At 45.7% G+C, this 18,817-nt stretch overlaps 1 protein-coding gene across 1 annotated transcript; it reads right to left on the reverse strand.

The window, feature by feature from the left end:
• Positions 1 to 2,537: 2,537 nt before the first annotated feature.
• Positions 2,538 to 17,872, reverse strand: LOC146299488 (uncharacterized). Its single transcript, XM_084683156.1, has 11 exons — positions 17,419 to 17,872; positions 16,622 to 16,927; positions 13,865 to 14,158; positions 12,315 to 12,692; positions 10,990 to 11,289; positions 9,231 to 9,518; positions 5,022 to 5,078; positions 3,837 to 4,199; positions 3,656 to 3,682; positions 3,423 to 3,529; positions 2,538 to 3,031 (listed from the first exon to the last, which is right to left on the reverse strand). Exons 1-11 carry the CDS (start codon positions 17,870 to 17,872, stop codon positions 3,005 to 3,007), a joined length of 2,601 nt encoding a protein of 866 aa, XP_084539282.1. The 3' UTR covers positions 2,538 to 3,004.
• Positions 17,873 to 18,817: the final 945 nt, after the last annotated feature.

Here is an 18,817-nt window from a genome sequence, read left to right on the forward strand (position 1 = left end):
GTCAATGTTATCCATACTGGGAGGGATTTGAACCTGAGACCTCTGAATCTGTAATCAAATGTTCCAACCCCTTAGCTGTACCCATCCCCATCTGCCTCTCCCTGCCTCACCTTGCTTGACTCACCATGCCTCTCCCTGCCTCTCCATGTCTCACCGGCCCTGCCTCACCCTGCCTCACCCTGCCTCACTTTGTCCCACCCTCCCATACTGTAGTTGTTTCTGCACAAAGCGAGTGGGTGGAGGAACAGAGCTGCGTGGCTGCAGGTGTGTGTGTCTGTGTGCGGTGGTGGTGAGGTGCAAGGTCACACACACACACTGTGCACATGGGCCTGAGGCTACGCTGCACTCTGTGACCACTTCCTGACCTTGGCTGGCGCCCGACAGGAAGAGAACATCTTCTTCCTGTTGTCAGGTGCGACTCCGTGCTAGATTTACTACGACACTCATGTGCATGGCAGTCTCAAAAATATGTAGATCACGAGCTGTTGTACAGATCAACATTCAATATACAGGTCAAAAATGATTGTGGAAGAAAAGCAAACTGTTCTTCATTAACACATTTTTATTCTCATATTATCCTTGAATAACTCAGGGCCCTAAACTGAAGCTACACTGTTTATGAATACTGACTTTTTTTCTTCCACAATTATTCAAATCAACATTCATCATACAGATCAACATTAGTTTATTTAAAGGCTAGATTCCTATTTCTTAAGAAACTCTGTGGGACTTCATGCACAATAGCAAGGTCTTAGACTAGAGTGATGTCCATTGTTGGCAACAATCATTTTGTCTTTGACGATCAAATACAGTTAACCTAACATAATATAACCTAAATGGTTTATGTAATGAAAGAACAATACACGTGACAGTGCAGATATTAGCCTGACTTATCCAGCCCTGGCAACATCTCTGAAAAGATTTGTTAGGGGGCCATACAATGTGTTATGAATGTCAGCAGGGTTTGAGAGAAATTCCAAGTATTTAGCGGCACCCCAAGTTATGTCACGGGACATGGGAAAGCATGTCCTACAGGGCACGGAGAAGGACCATGCATCCCTTCACATCAGCGGATCCCAAGAGGAAAAGGTCAACTGCTTCAGGTTCCTCAGGGTGAACATCAACAATGACCTCCCCTGGTCTGGTCTCTTCTTCTTAAGGAGATTGATGAAGTTTGGCATGGACTCAGTCATCCTCAATAACTTTTACAGATACACTATAGAGAGCATTCTGACTGGTTGCATCACAGTGTGGTATGGGAGCTGCACAGACAGGGACCTCAAGGCCCTACGTAGTGTGGTCTGGTCTGCTGAGTTCATCATTGGCAGGAAGCTCCCAGCCCTACAGAACACCTACCACACACGCTGCCTCAGGAAAGCAGGCAGGACCCTAAGAGTTACCACCCATCCTTCAGTCTCTTTATCCAGTTGCCTTCTGGCGGGCGCTACCGTAGCATTTAGTCTCGCACTGGCAGACTGGACAATAGTTTCTGTCCAAGGGTCATCAGGCTTCTGAAGGGACATGGATATGGACATTGATACATTTATCACCGGTCACTTTACACACTGTCACTTTCAGTTAATGATTGCACTATTGCAATAGTGCAATAGGGATATGCCTACCCCACTCGTCTTAGGTTAGTATAGGTCTTGTCTTAGGTTAGTTAGGTCTATAAGGTTAGTATAGGTCATTATGTGTATTAAAGGTCTAGTATATTGTATTGTATATTGCATACTATTTTGTATATTTAGGAGGTTTATTATTATTTTATTTATATTTTATGTTAGCTTATCATAGATGTAATCTATGTTCTTAGTACTTGTATGTTATGTTATGCCAGTTTGTGTTGCGTTGTCTTATCCTAAGAATTTCAGTGCCCAGTATGACCTTGTGTTGTTCTGTGCACCTGACAATAAAAACTTGAAACCTGTAGGAGTACCCTATACAGCACTGCACCCCCCCACCCCCACCCCGAGTACACCAGTGGTACAGATCAAATATTCATTAGACAGATCAATATTTATCTATTAGTGAACAGATTGTCATTCCTTGACTCATGTCATTTTCGTTTTAAGACTGCTAGGCGAAATGGAAAAGATATGTGGTGATGAAAACACAATACCCAAACTAAATGTCAGAGATCCGGTTTAGCTCAGTGGAAAAACTCAGACGAAGCCCCAGTGAGCAATCGTGCCTCGCACCATTTTGCAGCACTTTGCAGCACTTTGCAGTGCTACCGGGAAACCGCATTGCCGTGTGGGCGCTGAGCAGGGCATGTTTCTCAGAAACGTAGTCACACATCAGAATGAGAACATCTGCTCTGAATATCCTGCTCTCAGGTGCACTTCCTGTGGAAATACTGTAATACAGCTTGGAACACAAGTAGAAGGAGTCCTACTTTCCTTCCAGTGGCCTTTGTATCAGTTTGAACACTCATTGTTGAATTGAAAGTTTCACCCACTCTTCATTCATTTGAAGTTAAAATGGCATTATTGACTAAATGTCTGAATAACAATAATAATAACCATCACTCCAAATATATTTTATAACTTTATTAACAATGAAATATCTGAATGTGAATTATGTTAGCAGATGCAGCTGCTATGTTGAATACAAACATCCTCTATTATGGTTCATTCATTTCAAAAAGTTGGAGAACTAAAGCTTGTCTTCACAATGTTCTTTCTATACAGGCTTGAGGTTATTTCAGAAATCCCTATTAACAAATGCCTCTTTACTCTGCAATTATTTCTATATACAGTACAAGCCGATTGTTGTATCACCTTTTTATGAACTGTGAGATTTTAGGTTGATAAGCAGGTTTTATTTCTATTCACATTACATCTGCGCGTCTATAAACTGCAGAACACTAGTTGACCTGAAATGATGGGTCATCTATGGAGACAGATCATATGCATATTCTGCATATTATAATCCCACATCAGCAACACCACACCATCCAGACCATCACCGTCCCGGTCAACACAGGTTTCCTGTTGTGGCCTCAGGTGAAATGCTTCCCAGATTTACCCTGTGGAGGAGAGAGGAGACAGGTGGCAGGAACACACCGTCTGATGTTACTGTCATTACAGAACCTTTTATCAACTGCCTAGGAATGAGCGGACGGGAATCATAATAATGTGTTATTTAGAAGAAGACTGATCTAAGTGTAGTTAGGGGGATTCGAACCTCTTGATCTGCTGTTAAAATGCTCTGACCACTCAGCAAACCCATAAATGCATGCATTTAAAATAGTTTCGAAAATAGTGTAGTAGTAATAATTTAGGCATTATATTATTAGTGTGCCCTTTATTGTCAAGGCAATCTCAGGGCTCTTAAGCATACTATATTATAGCACAAACAGTGTTGTGTTTCCATAGCTGTTGCAGGGGTGGAGTGGGTGTTTAGTGTAGAACAGTCACCTGGAGCTTCCACACAAACACGACCACAAAGAACCCATACAGGCTGCTTTTAGCGATGAACACGATGTACGCCAGTTTAGCCGTCTGAGTGCTCTTCATGTAGTTCTCTGTGGAAAACAACACACTTCCATAAGCCTGGGTGGCAATGTGGGTTTACCATGGCAGTCAAAGATACAGTAGTCAACCTCTTTCACACAATTTGAGCTCGTAAAAAATATAAGTGCGAAACATACCTGTTGTCATGCCTCCACTTGACGGAGCTGTCAGAGACAAACAAAAGCCAACCTTTGATACAGTAACATTCACCATCAAATTACATTAAATATATTTTCCACAATAACACACAGGACACAGTAGCCTACCATTACGTTCAGCCTTTTGATTTGGAAAATCTAAGTCATTCGTTTAACGTACCTTTATCTCCCATAACAGACGCTGAAATGGGTTTGTCTTCTGTACCATTAAAGAAGAGGACAGTACAGGTGAACCGATTGGTGTCTGTGTACCACTGTCCGGCAGGCACTCTCAAGCGGCTGGTGATGCTGTACCTCTCCGTTACTTTGTCCCACACGGCCGAGTTGTCCGTCCCCACTCCATCGGTCACATTCACGCCATTGATCTTCCAGGACACGCTGACGTGATCCGGGTAGAAGCCGGTGGCCACACACACCAGGGTCTTCTTGTTTTTGTTGTCTTTTGCATCCTTACACTCGTGTGTGGAGGGGGGCAGAACACTGACGTTGGTCGGTGCGATGGCATTTTCTGATATTTTGGGATCTGCAATGAGGGAATACAAAATTCTCAACACCGAATATTCACATTGTTCTATAACGTCAAATATTTTCAGGCCAAATTCAAGGAGCATTCAAAAAAAATTCTAACAACATTTCAGATTTCTTACCGAGCACAGTTAGCTTAGTCCCCCCTCCAAAGTAAGCAGGATAACCACCGGAGCACACCACATACGCACTAGCAGAAAACTATAGCCTGCCCGTTTTCTAAGGCTGTTCAGAAAACATTATTCTCGAATGTTCACATTCTTACCATGTATAGGAAACAATATCAGGCTACTCTTTCAGATAATCTAACATGTTAGAGTGCACTCATCCTTCATTTGATACATAAGATTAATAGACAGTTCCAGCATCTCTCATTAACATGGGAATTCATACACCTCACAGCCAAAGTTTAAACACTGAAATCTAAAGGTTTCTCACCTAGTACCGTGAGTTTGGTCCCGCCGCCAAAGAAGGCAGGGTCGTAGTTCACACTGATAAACGGCTACAGAAAAAACACCCTGCTTCTCCGTCCTCTGTTCCTCCACATGCCCGTCCGCGTGCTACTGTGAGATCATTTCTCACAATTCTACACCACACGGATTTTGATAGAACCTCATATTTTACATCCTGATTAATAATCTGACCAACATCAACAATTATCAGCTGTATTGTATTCCCGATTGAAGGACAAATGTTTTCCACAAACATTAAACAAAAATAACCCTCCCAACTTCTATCAGCTTATTCGATCTCTGCAAATAGGCTAGGCTATCCCTGAGACATTTAAGACATTAATTAATCAAGTCAAATTAAGTCTTACCTAAGACGGTGAGTTTGGTTCCGTTCCCAAAATAAGCCTCATTGAAACCCACAGTCGCTAACGGAGATATAAACTCATTGTGCACCAGGATCTGGGCATAGAGCCAAGTCTTGCACATAATCACCGCAATAACCCAATATGATGGCAGAGCACAAGCAGTGCTTCCTATAGTTTATAAATCCTACACGACTTTGAAATGTTTTTTTACAGTTTCAAAATGCAACATCCTTATGTAATTTCAACCAAATAAATGGTCGTAATCAGCTAAATGTTTGTACAATACTGATTATGCCAAGACTGTAACCTTATCGGAAAGCTTTACACACATATCACAACGATTTACAGCATATTTTCTTACCTAAAACTGTAAGTTTCGTTCCAGCTCCAAAGTATGCCTGGGAGTACGAGCACAGAGTGTCTACGCTGTTACAAAAACCATCTTTACAAATTCTCCTGATGTCACTCTACCTTTAAAAAACGTTCTCAGTCTTTGTGATTCTTTGCGTGACAAGATCCATGAGATCAGAGTATGATCTGACATCAGGAGGTCAGCCTTCCTTTACTGCACTTTATACATAGGTACAATTCTATTTCATTTAATTTTGTACATTTTAGTGTTGTTGTTGATGTTGCAGGTTTTTTTTGTATTTTGCGATCACCATGTCACAATCTGTCAGTCAACCTGCTTCCAGATTGTCCCAACACATTGTTATAATACAACACAAAGGAGTCCAACTTACATATTTTAACCACACTATCCTGTGTTGGCTGTGAACAGGATTTAAAGGAAATCAGGTCTCACCTAGGACAGTCAGCCTGGTTCCTCCACCAAAGTAAGCTTCTCTGCCAGAGTCACAGCTCTCCAGACCTCAACTCTAATTCACCCATCTCTCCCAGCTGCCTTCCTCTCTCTTCAGTACATTTGATCTCGTTTGCATTTTAATCATGTTATTCTCTTGACAGACTCCTTCAACACCATGATACAGTACACCCACTTTGCCAAACACAAACGGATACAAACTGAAACGCTAATATTTAAACAACAGAAATATTCAGCTAGGTTTGGGTATTTCAGCTCACCTACAGTACACCTGCAGTTACAACCCACATATTTTGTAAGGATTACTCACCCAGAACCGTCAGTTTTGTGCCTTGACCAAAGTAGGCTTGATAATTGGCACAGTGCACAAGCTTAACATAAAAATGGCCAAGTGGAAATCTACAAGCATCCTTCACCATACAGTATCAATCCCCCACATCGCAGTTCAACTACTAAAAACAAAGAGACATTGTGCAGTTTCTTACCCAAAACGGTCAGTTTGGTTCCAGCTCCAAAGTATGCTGGGTTGGCATTGTACACACTGATGGGGTTTAGCATAATATGCTAACTATGTCCCGTCCTCTCCAACCTCCTGTTCTACAACAGTCCCATCCCTAACTCCACACTAACAAGACCCTGACAGACATGGGAAATAAGGACAAATGTTTTCAAGCATTTTCAACATATTTACCTATAACTGTAAGTTTGGTTCCGTTGCCAAAGAAGGCTGGTTGAGTATAGGTCACAGTGTTTTCACACCAACCCATTAGTGGAACTTTTGACAGAACCCAACATCTCTCATGACAACTTCATTATTCTTTCCAGTATGTTAGATTAATTACAGTGTTGTGACTTTGAAGGACCTGAACTTACCTAAAACAGTCAGTTTTGTTCCATTCCCAAAGTAGGCTTGACTTCCAGTGTCACATTGAAAATGTCCTTTTCCAAAAAGGCCCAGTTCACTCCAAAACCAAGACTTGGTGGGATGTTTCAAGATCATTGGTATCCACGACCAACTGAAGAAATGTATTTCTTCATTCCAAACAGAAATAGATGTTGTGAGACAGAAGGGATACAACCACTTGTATCTGTCTGATAGAATCTCCCAAAATTCAAAATATTATTCAAAATATTCACTTTTAATGTTTATTTTGTGAATGTCAGAGGTCTTAGTTGTTGTAGGCTCCCTGGTCACTAAGGAAGTCCATGCTTCCCCTGCCCCAGGCCACTGCAGTGCTCTCCTCCATAGAAGTTGATGGCAGGAGGTTTTTGTACGGCGGCTCAATAGGAATGTATCACCGTGGCCCCCTGTCCCCACGGTGTTAAACCATCACACAAAAACACAGTTTCTCTCTTTTGCAACAGTATCACTCCTCCCTACCCCCTCCTCTCCACACTCTTCCATATCTACCCCTCATCTCTCTGAGGCCGGCGCTGAGAGCAGGTGTGCTGGCAGGAGCTTCTGAGGTGAGAGACAGCTCTGCATGGACGGCTTCTATTTCTGTGAGCGCTAAGAAAAGCATCAGAGAGGAGGGGAGAACAAGGGAGGAGAATAGGAGGTGAGGAGAGGATAGGGGAGGTGGGGGGAGGAGGGGAGGAGAGGATAGGGTAGGACAGGGGAGGTGGGCGAGGAGGGGAGGAGGGGAGGAGGGGAGGAGGGATAGGGTAGGACAGGGGAGGTGGGGGCGGAGGGGAGGAGGGGAGGAGGGGAGGAGGGGAGGAGGGGAGGAGGGGAGGAGGGGAGGAGGGGAGGAGGGGATAGGGTAGGACAGGGGAGGTGGGGGGAGGTGGGGGGGAGGGGAGGAGAGGATAGGGTAGGACAGGGGAGGTGGGGGAGGAGGGGAGGAGGGAAGGAGGGAAGGAGGGGAGGAGGGGATAGGGTAGGACAGGGGAGGTGGGGGAGGAGGGGAGGAGGGGAGGAGGGAAGGAGGGAAGGAGGGGAGGAGAGGATAGGGTAGGACAGGGGAGGTGGGGGAGGAGGGGAGGAGGGGAGGAGAGGATGGGGTAAGACAGGGGAGGTGGGGGGAGGAGGGGAGGAGGGGATAGGGTAAGACAGGGGAGGTGGGGGAGGAGGGGAGGAGAGGAGAGGAGGAGGGGAGGAGGGGAGGAGGGGAGGAGGGAAGGAGGGGAGGAGGGAAGGAGGGAAGGACAAAGTGTAGAGGGAAGGAGGAGAGAAAAGGGGGAAGGAGAGGAGGGAAGGGAGGGAGGATAGGGGAGGATGGAGGGAGAGTAAGAGAGGAGGAAGGAAGGAAGGAAGGAAGGAAGGAGGGGTGGAGGAGGGGAGGACAGGTACATGCTGTGTGTTTCTTTTCCTGCTACAAAGAAGTTGACAGCTGTCACCCTGTTAACACCCCCACCATCCTGGTAAAGCTTACATCCAACAATAGGACCACATACAGTACACAGTACTAAATCATAATGAAACATTCCATTGTTTTGGTTAGTATCAATTGTATAATTAGTACCGGAACTGCCTGACAGAGACATGGTGTGGTTATAAGTTGCTTAGAAATCCATTCCAATCCGAGGATTTAGATGTTATCTTAGATGTTTTACCTTTAGATACAGTATGTGGATCGTTCAGATGCTTTTTTTGTATCTCAAGCAGATTTTTCTAGTTATAGGCTACATCCTTTGGTCTCTGTAATGGAATAAAAAGCCTCACAAAGTCCAACCAACCATCCAGATCAAAGGTTATTCATATTACTGACCCTGAACCTGTTTGTATTCTCAAGTTGAACAGGCCCTCTCAAACGGACCCCTCTGAGAGGTGAGAAGGGAACCAGGAAGAGGGGGAACAGCTGAAACTTCCATGTGGTAATAATAATATATTCATTTAGCAGACGCTTTTATCCAAAGCAGTTTTAACCTGTGACTTGTTGATCTGCAGATAAATGCTCAACTTTGGATCTACAGTATATCCTGTCATATAAAACTCTATAAACATAGAAAAAATGTTGTGATGTAATTACATACTTCTCCCATAGAGGTCAGTCTATGATCGTGATTGAGATGTTTTCTGAGGTGAATCTAGTTAAGCTGACAGTTGAGACAGCTGGTTCACTGACGTGTTGCTAAGCGACTGTAGCGTGCCCCTCTCCAGCATGGACTGAGGGCCTGTTGCTCCTGTTCAAGTAGACACCTGTGCTATCAGACCTGTCACCTGTCATTAGAGTGGGAAGTCGAAGTTTGATATGAAAATTGATGGGAAGGTTTTTACATAGAAATGAAATAGCAACATAACGATGTAATCAGAATGTTACTTTTTAGAATGACAGCTCTGTCTTCATACAGCCTCCCCCCCCCCCCCCACACACACACACACTCCACGGTGTGGTTTCGAGGTTGTTGTCACGCCATGTGGCTGCTCTGAGTCAGCGTGCCAGTACTGGAGGCACAGAGATACACCGCAGAGTCCTGGCCCTCCAGCTGTCTGATCTCCAGGGAGGAGTAAGTCAGGTTAGGACGAGACATGGCATATCTGGGTCCAGCCTCCACAGTGGACACATTCTTGCCCATGGAGGAAGCAAGCATGCGCATCTGGCTGCCTGTCTGTCGGTACCAGAACATGTAGTAAAAGTTGCTGTCATCGTGTTCACAGTCCAGAGTCACGGACACCGCTTGATGTAGCGCTGCGTGTCGGGGCCTCTGCTGAACATTCACAGCTGAGCAGAACTCTGGGAAATGAAATAACAGCCATTTAGTTGTCGGTGGATTGTTCTGGAATGTATATCTGAACACACTTTTTAGATGGGCACATAACCCTCTGTGTGTGAGAAGAGGGTTGCTATTACCGACAGTGAGGTGGAGAGCTACTAACACACAGAGCAGCTCCATGGCACCAGAGAGAGAGAGTGAGAACGTCCAGGTCTCTGTCCCCAGCCCTGCTCTGCCTCCTCCCTTGCATCCTCACTACCTCCCCATGCCTAGAGGGAGGTCGTCTACTGACATCACCAAGAAACTGATACCCACGGGAGGGGGGAGGGTGTGTGTGTGTGTGTGGGGGGGGGGGGTCATGTGGTCACGCCTCATAGATGGGAAATTCAGACGTTGCCGGATTTCAGCAAAGTTGTGTGTTGATTGAGCAGAGCCTGCCCAAACACCCTACCACTGAGCTGTACCATTCCCCATACTCTACCACTGAGCTATACCCATTGCCATGCCATACCGCTGAGCTGTACCGAGTGAAAATCATGTTTAATACGAGAAGAATACGTGCCTCTAGACTCCCTTCTGTTCTCTACCAACGATGTCTTTACTTCTCCACCGGTAATGAAAATTGTGCACAAGGATCTTGATGGATGAGTAGGTGTGGTTTTGTAAAGTATGACTCGTGGATCCTCTAGAGTGGCTAGTTTACATTACATTTACATTTTACATTTATTCATTTAGCAGACACTTTTATCCAAAGCCACTTTTAAGAGAGAACTTTACAAAAGAGCATAGGTCACTGATCAAAACAACAATATAGCCCCAAAACACTGCGAGCAGCCAAACATGAAGCATACATTTTGAAAAGCAAATAAGTGCCAATGGGGAGAACCATAAGAGCATGTAGTTGAACAAGTTACAGATGAAACAGCATGAACCTCAAAAGTGCAAGAGTGTACCTGCAGAAAAAAAGCAAGCAACAATAATATAATATAATTCACAGGGAGTACAAGAAGTTAAATCAGTTACAACTAACCAACAAGAGCAACAAGTCCCTCAGTAAGAGTCATCGTGTTCCTGGAGGAAGCTAACATCAAGTCCAGCAAATCATTCATAAGTACCGTTGTACTCCCGGAACAAGTGCGTCTTAAGCCTTTTCTTGAAGGTGGGGAGACACCTTCACTTCCTGCTGTCACATCAGTTTTTGTTGACATTGTTGACAAGACTGAGGTGGCTGTAACCCATCGGCCTCCTATGCTGGCCCAACAGCCTCAAAACCTTCTCCTCCTCTATCACAATGAAACGCCCCTCAGAAGGTTCCCAGCTGAACATACAGACAACCAGGCCACCAACACACCGTTACACCAGCCCGCTCACTAACAAAACCAGAAGAGCCACAAAACCTTCCTGCACATCTCTGATCAGCCTTTCATGTCATTCTAATGTCATTAGCCTCACATGATGTATTTGCATGGCTCCCAGTCTGCTTGGCAGCACTGTGACTGGCAGCACAGAGGTAGGTGCTGCTGTCATCCGGAGACAGCTCTGATATCCGCAGGGTGAAGCTGTTGCTGGACGTGTCGATAGAGGGCTGGAGGTGGCCCTCGGGAGTCTCGTACTCCTTGGTGAGGTACTCTATTGGAGCCCCGAGGCCAGTCTGGCGGTACCACAGCATGGTGTAGCTGCTCATGCTGAAGCCGGGACCCACGCTGCACTGCAGGGTCACCTGGTCGGTCTGTCCAGCATGGAGGACAAGGTGTCTGGGTGCCTGGAGGACCGTGGGGCCTGAACCCTTGCCTACACAACACCAGAGAAGAAGAAACAGCATTCAGGAGATCAGGTATAACAGATGTGGGGGATGGAAAAACGTTATCGAATCTGAGGATGAAATATGATTTCAGCATTTCCAGTTTAGTATGCAGTACTGTGCATGCTCCAGTAACACAGTTGTGTTAATTGTTTTGTGTGGAAAAAGTACCAGAACATTCCTCTCCTGCACTCACATAAGTAGATCAGCGTCAGAAGAAGTCCTAGGACTGTGAATAGCATGTCGCTGGTTAGCACTTGCACTTCCCCTACTGAATGATGTTACATCCACATCACACTCTCACCAGTTGAGGGTAAACCAGCCGGCTGGTCACGTGACCAATAGTTGGTGTTGCTTAGAGACTAGCTCTTGCTCTGTGGTGCCCTGTGGCTCTTGTGTCTGGTGCAGTGAAGTGATGGATCAGTGACATGAGTTTAGTAATGCAGGGTCTCGCTGTGTTAGCGTCTGAGAGTTGGTGCTTGGTAGGGGTACTGTAGGACATGAATCTGAGGATAGGCTTAAAGGACATTTCAGAGGTTAGAGTATGTGACTGCAGGTCAAGAGGTTGCAGGTTCAAATTCCTTCTGTACGTCGCTTTGGATAGAAACGCCTGCTGGATTAATATGTTACATGAGATGCTCAGTTATAAAGGGAGATGGAGGAGAGATACAGAGGTTAGAAAGACTAAATGAGTTAAGATTGGCTCCAGCGTAAAGTTTCGACCACTCAGAAGGCTCTCCCTCACTCCTCATGAGAACACGAGACTCATTTCAGTTTGTTGTCGGGGAACGTTGTGAACAAAACTAATGTGAATTAACTCCCAGCATTTGGATATATGCTATTTGATATACATATAACATAATTCACACTGAGAATACAACTTGACCAATTCCTCCACAGAAACGTCTAAAACAAAACAACCAAACTGCCTAACAGCAGTGAGGTGGTTTTCCTGTGTGACTGAGCGCACCAGGGTTTTGGTGAGGCGGTGGCATCAAGCCACATCACTGTGTACTGGCAGCACAGAAATACACGGCCGAGTCTGCAGGAGCTGCACGGGGGAGGAGGAGCGCTCCTCTCAGGGTGTCCTCTCTGGTGAGCTGGAAGCTCTCCTGGAACTGACCCTCGTAGCTGGGCTCGGAGGAGGCATAGCCGTACCCGATGAGGGTCATATCCCGAGAGACAGGTCGCTGCTGGTACCACAGCATGACCACCAGGCTGTTGTCGTCATGGCTACACGAGATTTGAACCGTGGTATTCTCTGTAACCATGACCGACGGAGACTGCTGGAAGGTCACGCTCTTCACAGCACCTACGGAGATAACAGGATGAACACAGAAAAGGAGACAAACAGGACATGGAGAGAGAAAGAGGAAGTATTTTACCAGCATACCTTTTAATAAAGGTTTGACATCTCTTGAAGCAATTAGTCAGAGCTTTGATAGCCTGAGGAAAAGCTTACATGGAAATAAGACGAACAAACCGAGACATCCCAGAACAATCATGGCCCCAAGGGCATCAGTAGGTCTGGAGAGACTCACAGCTAGACACCTCTGCTGTCTGTAGAGACTCACAGCTAGACACCTCTGCTGTCTGTAGAGAGACTCACAGCTAGACACGTCTGCTGTCTGTAGAGAGACTCACAGTTAGACACCTCTGCTGTCTGTATAGACTCACAGTTAGACACCTCTGCTGTCTGTAGAGAGACTCACAGCTAGACACCTCTGCTGTCTATAGAGAGACTCACAGATAGACACCTCTGCTGTCTGTAGAGACTCACAGTTAGACACCTCTGCTGTCTGTAGAGACTCACAGTCACCAGATAGAGATGTTTAATCCCTAACCACATACTCCACATGACAGCATCTGGGCTCCCTCTATTGTCGTTGACACGTTATTGTTGTACTATAGTAATGATAATAACTTACATTAACAGTGCCTTTCAAGACACCCAGGGGCGCTTTTCACATAGTAAGGCAACAGTAATGTTGTCCTTGAAATGTTATTGTTGCACTGTACTATGTAATATAGTTGAGATGGTATTGTCATATTGTACTTGAGATATCCTGTAGTGAATATATATCAATGTTGAACTGAGATGTTACTTTGCATTGTGCCTGGTAAATACAGACTGTTCCTTGACTAACCCCTGAAATGAAGTTAGAATAATGTAATTCAGATCCTTGATCTGCTGTATTTTCTAAATGTAGTATTTATATGTCATTTTGGATTAAAGCATCTGCTAAATGAATAACGTGTCGAGTAACACAGATACATGACCCATGTTGTCCTGTTCCTCATGGCTACAGAAAATCCTCATCCAAGAGGATTTGTCGATCGTTGGTTTCTGCCTTAACATGTACTGGCTTGAAGTCAGAATTAAAATAAATCAACTTTTTTTCCCCTCTGGCGGTAGATAAGGTAACTGCCTATTCAGGAAGACACATTCTTTCCCACCAGCAGTGAGCAGGCTGGGCCATGAACAGCAGGTGTCAGAGCCTCCTGGCAGCCTCCCAGGGAGGGATATTGTCTCAGAGCTCCGTGACTCTGCAGCACCGTGCTGACTGGCAGCGCACAGATACACCGCCTCGTCTGTACTGCGCACCGCCTCCACGGCCAGAGACCACATATTTTTCTCCGAGCTTGACACTCCAAAGCCAGAATCAAACCCAGGTTCGTAGCTCGGAGACCCAGCTACGAGAGTAGCCATCAGCACGGGCTCCTTCCCTCTCTGCTGCCTGTACCAGAACATGTAGGGATGGTCTGTGTTGTTCTGATAACAGTGCATCTCCACCGAGGCGTCAGGCTGGCTGGAGATGTAGCCTGGCCACTGGGAGATCAGCACAGTCTGGCTCCAACCTGAGGAGAACCAGGAGATAGACACTCAGAACCGGAGGTAGATGAGAACCAGGAGATAGGTCCAGGTGAGTCTCAAACTCAAGCACAAGACACAAGCACAAGACAAAGAATAAAGTAATTCAGTGTTGTGAAGGCAGAGGGTGAATGCTTGTTGTACCTGTGTGCCAGAGAGCAAAGACACTGACGGTGAGGGCTGTAAACATGTTGACTCAGTCAGAGACAAACACAATTCAAACACTGACAGGTAAAGAGGAGGCAGGCAGGAAATAACATCAGTTCAACCATCACAGTAAAACACGTCACTTCCTGAATAAAAATGATACAGAGGAGCCACCCACTTGCACCAAATAATAGCAAATATTTATGAAAATAACACTTTAATCGTGCTCCGCAAGTGCACTAGTCAGTTCTCCTTAAACAAACATCATAGAAGTGGTTATGTTGAGGAAGTGGGGCATCTTTAGCAGTGCCCTTGACTGACTGCACAGAAGGACTCTATAGTGAGCCTCGAGATGTGTGCGGTGTGTACACGGTCCTGGAGCATGGACGGATTAAAAAACCATGGGCCCCTGGGCCTGGATGTGTCAAGGCACCCCCCCCTCAACGCAAAAAAAACTAACATTTCTCTTGGCAAAACAATTTCTTTTTTTTTGTCAGGAATAATATTGATATTGTTGTTAAAAACGCAAAAGTACTCGAGTAATCAACAAAATAAACATTTATATTACAAAAATATTTGATCGTTGTAACCATAGACTAGAGTGTACATTTAGCCCACACAACCCTCTCTCTTTCTTGAAGAATTACCATCATAGGCTTAACAATATTATATCTTCAATAAATAGTGTTTTGGGGGTGCTTAGACACAGCTCTAATGCTATTGTTTTGCACACGTTTTGGATTTCTTCCTACAAAGTTGAAGGGCCCATATTGCATGGAGTAGTCAGCCCCTCTAAAGTCCTATAGATAAACTGAGGGGATAAACACTCACTTGAAAGGTATCATGAAGGTTTCTTTCTTGTGACATCTTCAAAGTGAATGTTTAGGCTATTTTTAATTTTAATCAGTAGGACTTTTGGGGCCCTGTTAAAGACATTAATGACTTAAGCCTAGCACATACCGGCTACGGCGCATATCATCATATCAATACCCTAGTACATCAAGTTTATAACAGCGACGATACGCCGAGGCTCTGGGTTAGGGGCCCCCTGAGCTCATGGGCCCCTGGGCCTGGGCCCGGTAGGCCCGTTGGTTAATCCATCCCTGTCCTGAAAGCTGATGTTGGCTGTGGCTCCAGGCTGGAGAGGGCGATGTACAGCATGCCCAGAAGAGGCAGGACTCCACCATGGGCTCCTATAGCCGCTGGGAAACAGTATTGCCTAGCGCAATGAGGGAGATCAGAACCATAATGTCCCACACAAAAGACCACGCACGAATACAGTGAGCTAAAAGCCACGCACTTTTGGTTAAGTTCCATCAATCTTTGCCATTAAACTAAACCTAACACTTCAAATCGTTTCATCCTATAATAACCGTAGTGTTCACGGATACAAGTTTGGACCAGTTGAGTTTTTGTTAAGGGAAGTGGAGGACTGGTTTCACTGTGGTCGTTGCTGCGCAAAAATAAACACCGCTGTCCTTAACAGAGGCGTTTGAAATGAGCAACAAGCCGCTGGAAGAAGCCGTCCCGGCCATGGATAACCGCTTATCGACGTCCTTTTCCATGACGTGCTCCGAGTAGAAGAGTCTGCCAAGGAATTGGAGCTCTCCCATCACAGATTGCTGGTACCAGTAAATACAATCAGCGCCTGTCTGCTTGTGATTGCAGCGTAGCTCGACATTCTCTCCATGGACACTAATTAAAGCGTGTGGGATCTGGTACACCTTGCTAGTCACGGAGGAACAACCTGGGACATAAATAATGATCATATTCGTCTTTCAGATTAACATTACTCATGCAGTGAGTTACTATGCAATGTATCTGTTTTCAAATAGTGTTGCTTATGTTGTGTACCTGTAGTCAGGAGAAAAGAGAAGACAAGAAGGACGAGAAGGCCAGCTTTAGACATTGTCATGGCTGAGAGATGTGAATATGACATTCAGTCCTATTTGTACACATAGCTGGATGTTGGTTCTGGGATGTCATGAAAAAACTTGTGGCTGTCTGCCCCCTTCTGGTAAGTTTTTTTTATATATATGTTGAAAACTGATTATTTAAATCTGCGATGCTGTCTCTTACCTATGTTTCTTTTAACTCATTACATTACATTCTCTCTGTTATTTAGCAGACTGCTGGACACTATGTTGAGTTATTTAGGTATGTAGCTTATGCTGTGTTCATTGTGAAAGACTGACTCCACCACACTATCAGTGCAGTTTTAGAACAGTGGTAGCTTGTCAGGCATGTGGCTTTGGCACTGACTTTTTGTCACAGAGGGAACAGAGATGTAACACTGTGCTGACTCGCTGCACAGAAATACACAGCGCTGTCATCCGCGGCCATGTTGGAGATGACCAAGGCGGCCTTGCCCTTAGAGTGACCCGTTATGTTGAAGCGTCCTGAGTGGAATTTCTTCTCGAGGTTTGCGTTTTCATAGTGTAGCAACCCAATCAGCTCCACGGTCCCCTGGCCATCTCTTTGTTGATACCACAGCATGTAAGGGTAGTTGTTGTCGCCGTGGTGACAATCGAGCCGTGCCTGCTGGCGTTCAGGCGTCACCAGAAGATGCTGAGGGGTCTGCTGGATGATAGGGGCTGAGAGGACTTCCTCTGCAAGAGACACAGAGACAACACCAGCTGAGAGGGCCAGGACAGAGAGACACAGAGACAACACCAGCTGAGAGGGCCAGGGCGGAGAGACACAGAGACAACACCAGCTGAGAGGGCCAGGGCAGAGAGACGATTCCCTGGACAGGAAGGGGATGTTTCTGTCACACTTACCTGTAAGGTAGAGGGACAGGGAAATAAGCACAGAGAGGAAGACTGAGAACATTGTGTGACTTCCGAGACAGCTAGATGTATTTGAGCTTTATGAATTCAGTTGAACGGTTCTCCGTTGTCATTAACTGATGAGTGGCTGGTAGAGAGACAACTGCTGTCACCATCTGGGTTCAGCAGTCGGCTGGTGTTTAATGTGGGAAGGGAAGATGAGAGAGGGGGAGGAGAGAGGGGAAGAGGAGGGGCGGTAGAGGGGGGAGGAGTAGGGGGAGGGCTGGGGTTTTGTGTAGCGTGGAGAGAGGAGCTGCCTCACCGTGCTCTACCCACAGCACAGTAGTACACGGCCCTGTCCTCAGCTCTCACTGCAGACGCCTCCAGGAAGCCCTCGGCCTCAGCGTCACCTGACATGGTGAAGGGTTCTGGAGCGTCTGATGTGTTCTGGAACATACTTTCTAAAAACATCTGCTTGAAGGTCAGGAAGCCCATGAGCTGAAGCCCCTGCGCAGACCCCTGCCTGTACCAGAAAATCTTATCGTATTTTTTATCATGGTGGCTGCAGGTGAGTTTGATGGCATCTCCTAGCTTCACAACGAGTTCCCGTGGCGACTGTTGAACAAAGTTTGTTGAGAAGCCGGTTGCCGTGGCAATCCAGAGGAGAGGGAGGACAGCTCCCAACAGTTCTAACCCGGTACCAGTCCTGACCGTGGGACATGACACAGAACCTCCCCCTGGGACCCCCAGTCTCCAGACACAGGCCACCACAAGAGCTGTAGTCATGGTGATTGTCAGCTTCAGAGAGAGGAGTAGATCAGAAACACACCTAAACTCAATTTGATCTTTAAAGGTTCTGATGTGGGAGGAGCTAGGAGATCTAAACTCTATTGGATCTTCATACTTCCTGGTGTGGGAGAGAGTTATAGCTGCTACAGTGTCACAGCTAGTGTTGTGCTACTGCTCTCTACTGGATGTGTTTAATTACTGTGTTGCTAAGAAGGAAGTGATGTTCCAAGGTAGACAACATTACAGAATACCGTGAGTTAATTTAGCTGACCAAACAAGTTGACACACCAGCACCATGTGATGTGTGGGTGTGTGTATTTAGATTTCTATCTGATGCGTTCATAATTTATCCGTATTTATCCTTTATTGAGTAAAGCCAACTGAGGGTGGGCCCCAGGTATGGGGCTATTATTGTAGCAAAAGTATTCACAAATGCACAGCACGATCCACGAATGCACAGCAAGTTTCACAAATGCACAGCAGATCACGAATGCACAGCACGATTCACGAATGCGCAGCACGATCCACGAATGCACAGCACGATTCACGAATGCACAGCAAGATCCACAAATGTGTACTATCCACAAATGTGTACTATCCACAAATGCGTACAAGGATCCACAAATGTGCTCTCAGATTTGTGTATGTGTAAAACCTTGTCCAAATATGTAATCACAAAGGCTGGCCTCTCAATTGGCTGTGTTTTTTACACGTGACTTTTGCTACACTTCTGCCGTGGTACAAATCCACAACTCGTGTGCGTGTGCATGTGCGACGATATGTGCGTCGGTAGCTGTAAAGCCTCCATACCACCAGCTGGCGGTATAGTGGTCCAGTGATTTTTAAGGCAACATGACATTGCTGGGTGGTTCAAGTGGTTCCTTAGACTCGTCGTGGCTGCACTTGGGATGCAAGGCAGACACCTCGAGAGCTTTCGGTAAG

Source organism: Hypomesus nipponensis, chromosome 3 (genome assembly GCF_054491055.1).
Source record: "Hypomesus nipponensis isolate SF chromosome 3, ASM5449105v1, whole genome shotgun sequence".
NCBI lineage: Eukaryota > Metazoa > Chordata > Actinopteri > Osmeriformes > Osmeridae > Hypomesus > Hypomesus nipponensis.